Below are 3,528 nucleotides of genomic sequence, written 5' to 3'. Positions count from 1 at the left end.
AAACAACAAAATCAACACAAAATGTGTATTTTATTTGTATGATGACTTTCTTACAACCAAAAAACATAGTCTACAATCTACGGTCAAAAAAAGTGTTGCTCCACATCCTGCCCTGTTGAAGATCAGTGTGCACACTGCACTGAAACATTTAAAAGGAGCCAACTCCAACTGCACAATAGCAGGACAGGCTAGTGGAGCACAAACCTTAATATGGCAAAACACACATCAATGAAAGGTACTATCCAATAAAACACACGTGAAAGCACATCTTACATTCAAACGGCCAATTATCTTAATTGTAATAACTATTAAATGTATTGGATGGCATAACACAATTTACAACATGGCTCTATGTTATACTTCAGTGGCAGGTAGACAGACTTACATCCTCATCACTACAGCCATGTTGTAAACGTGGCTAAAAACCTGTGCGAAAAAGCTTCACCATGAATGTGAGAAAGTGTATGAGGCTGGGTTCAGATCTTATAATTCACCCTGTGTAACAACAGAGCTGTACACCACGTCAACATCACTCTTCATCTCAGCATCTGACCTCTGAGTGGACAGGAAGAGACAGACAAGAAACAGATCAGTTACGCAGTTTAACCGTTTATGTTTCTTTTGTTGTTGCTTTTTGCTTTAATCAATAACATATGTGCACGGTGAGACATTAAGTTCTAGTTGAGTGTCTTTTAGCGTCGTTAATGGTACCACAAATTACAGATTACCTTGCCTGAAGAACGTCTCACATGCTTAACATCACTGTATGTTACTTCCTCTTCAGCCTGATGAAAGAACAAACTGAATGTTATTACAGAAAATGAAGGCAGCTTAACGCTGTTTTATCAGACATGATCAGGTTTGATGACTTAAACATGACAGTAAATAAATACTTCCTTTTTTAAGGCGAACACAAGATCAGTGGAATGACCAGAGTTACTAAAACCTTATTCTATTCCATTCTGTGGTTATTTTCAAAATAATACACTTGATGCTCTTCTTCTTCTTCTTCTTCTTCTTCTTCTTCTTTTAGCTCTTTTCTTTTCTAGCTCTGGTTGGAATTCACCATTTTTCTATTCACCAAATTATATGATTATTATATGACCTGCTTAAAAAAAGAAACCCCACAAGGTTTGATATTCTCCTGTATTAGCTTGATTTTCCTTGGTATCACTGCAAGTTAAGCTAACGTTCACAATAGCATGTCTCTGTCTTGTTGCTGGGAAATGAATCAACATATCTTACTGCTGTTGTGGTTGACGATTCTACTTTGGTCAGCTCTAAAAGTGAAACAGTGAAAACTCCTTTTACAAACTGTCACTGCTCAATGACATGAATGCACAATAGTCTACATTTAAAGTATAAATATTTATGAATAATAAAGAGGTAAATAAATAAACAGGTATGAGTTAGATTTATTAAATATCAGGGTAGACTTACTGTGTCTTTTTAACATAAACCAGACGAACAAGGTCACCATGAGAGCAAGGATCAACAAACTCAAAGGGATGATGATGCTCTTTAGGTCAACTTGATCCCTGCAGCATGCATTTAAAACACACAATACAAATGAATTAAGATAAACAGACTGGTTTAAACAACAACAATGTAGCTTCATGTACATGCAAAACTTCTGACCTGTGCTCTTCACTGTCAACTGTGGTTGCTGCTTTTTCTGCAAAACGAAGGTGAGATTCACAAATTGAACTTGTTGCCGTACTAATGAATCATAATATCTTATCTATATTAGATCAAGATTATAATTTACAATTGTATATTCAGAATATATAATTACTGATATTACTCACCAGTTGTAGATTTCTCACGAACAGTTAAATGCACTGGCATCTGTAAGTCTCCCTGCACACACCAGTACCAGCCGCTGCTCTCTGTCTTCAGCACAATCATAGCCACAGTAAACACATTGGGGACACTCCTATCAGTGGTCACTTCTGTTCCATCTATTAATCCAGATGGCTCCGTCACACAGGAGCCGCCCAGCCTGCACCACTGTATCACTCCAGGATAACCATGGTAACACTTGATGGTTATTTTCTCTCCAATTACTCCTGTAATCTCCTGATGATCCACATAGAGACTGGGTGTAACTGGAGGGGAAACAAATCAAATTCTGGATACCATTTCCAAAGTGTTACAGCATTAACAACTGATGGATGCATACTTTCACAAAAGATTTGAAATGTGCAGAGATCTTACCTCTGGTGACTGACAGGTGGAAATACTTTCCATTATCTCCCCCATCATTAATCTCCACAACACACCAGTAATAACCAGCGTCCTGTTCCATCAGATCTTTTATGGTCACAGTGAAGATTCTTTGGATTTTGTCATCAGAGATTGAAAACTTTCCTGAACTTTGTTTGTGTGTTTTAACTGCATATGAGCAGGAGTTCCAATCAGATCCTTTACATAAGTATTTTACATTGTTTATGTATCGTGACTCATAGAGACATGGGATAGAGATGGAGCCTCCAGCCTTCACTGACACTTTACTGACTGTAGTTATGCTGTGAATTCCTGCAACAACAACAAATGCAACATTTTAATGGACATATTCACAATAATATTTTCATTCATATGACTTGCCTAATGTAGACTTTCATATCAGTTGTTGTTTCACATACTAACTCATTATAGTCTTCAAAATCTATTAATTAAAAACTGTAGAACAAAACTTGTCTCACCAGCAGTTATCATTATTATATCATCTTGTGAACATTAGAAGCATTAGACATACACAATTATAAAATGTTTCCTGTGACTGACCTGTGAGTCCAGTGAGGAGGAGAAGAAAGCTGAGATGAACAGCCATGTCAGTGAGTGAGCAGAGAAAACGACACGAGCCGGTGCACAGCAAGACTGACTGCCTACTTCCTAAATTTCCTAATTGTACCACTTTAAATTTCTCTTCCTCCAACTGTCAGGAAGTTGTCTTACATTGGTTATTAAGATGATGTCTATAAATATCTTTGCAGCTACCGCGTGCTTTCAGAAAGTTGTACAGTCAGTTGAAAATAAAATGAAATGCTCTTGATATCACTGCATGGTTCCCTCGCTGAAGTTTTTCTCTTGTGAAACTTTACTTCCTCTTCACCATGTGTTGAAGCAGAAAACCAGATGGACTCTGACACCTTGCTGTATGCAGCTTCAAAAATACATCACCACGTATTAAAAATAGAATTACCATGTATGCTAAAATATCAACATGTATGCCTTTGTTGACAGAGCTAACCAAATGTCGCTGTCTGAAAACAGCTTCTGAAGTGTTCAATTTTGCATCAAGCAGTTCACATGAGATTATATAATTATCATGTTCATTAAATTAATAACCATTAACCACTATGAGATAACTCAAACACGTCATGGTTAAGGAGAATGACAATAGTTGAAATATACACAAAGTTAGCCCCATATTAGTCATCACAGATATACTAAGTTAAGTTTCAAAAGTTGCTGTATGTATGGCCAGAGGCTCTGTGAGGCTGCCCTTAAAGGCACAGTGTCAGT

General features: G+C 37.1%; 1 protein-coding gene and 1 long non-coding RNA gene across 2 annotated transcripts; both read right to left on the bottom strand.

Annotated features, from left to right (window-relative positions):
* Nucleotides 1-274: 274 nt before the first annotated feature.
* Nucleotides 275-1,493, bottom strand: LOC141008956 (uncharacterized). Its single transcript, XR_012180109.1, has 4 exons — nucleotides 1,441-1,493; nucleotides 1,246-1,280; nucleotides 729-785; nucleotides 275-555 (listed from the first exon to the last, which is right to left on the bottom strand). It is a non-coding gene; the product is annotated as an uncharacterized lncRNA (long non-coding RNA).
* A 33-nt stretch (nucleotides 1,494-1,526) lies between these two features.
* LOC141009692 (polymeric immunoglobulin receptor-like) lies at nucleotides 1,527-2,848 on the bottom strand. Its single transcript, XM_073482383.1, has 5 exons — nucleotides 2,788-2,848; nucleotides 2,218-2,538; nucleotides 1,809-2,108; nucleotides 1,623-1,675; nucleotides 1,527-1,538 (listed from the first exon to the last, which is right to left on the bottom strand). The coding sequence occupies exons 1-5, from the start codon at nucleotides 2,831-2,833 to the stop codon at nucleotides 1,527-1,529; spliced, it is 732 nt and encodes a 243-aa protein (XP_073338484.1). The 5' UTR covers nucleotides 2,834-2,848.
* Nucleotides 2,849-3,528: the final 680 nt, after the last annotated feature.

This window comes from Pagrus major, chromosome 15 (genome assembly GCF_040436345.1).
Source record: "Pagrus major chromosome 15, Pma_NU_1.0".
Lineage (NCBI taxonomy): Eukaryota > Metazoa > Chordata > Actinopteri > Spariformes > Sparidae > Pagrus > Pagrus major.
The sequence above is the reverse complement of the archived record's forward strand: the minus strand, read 5'-3'. Positions and strand labels throughout refer to the sequence as shown.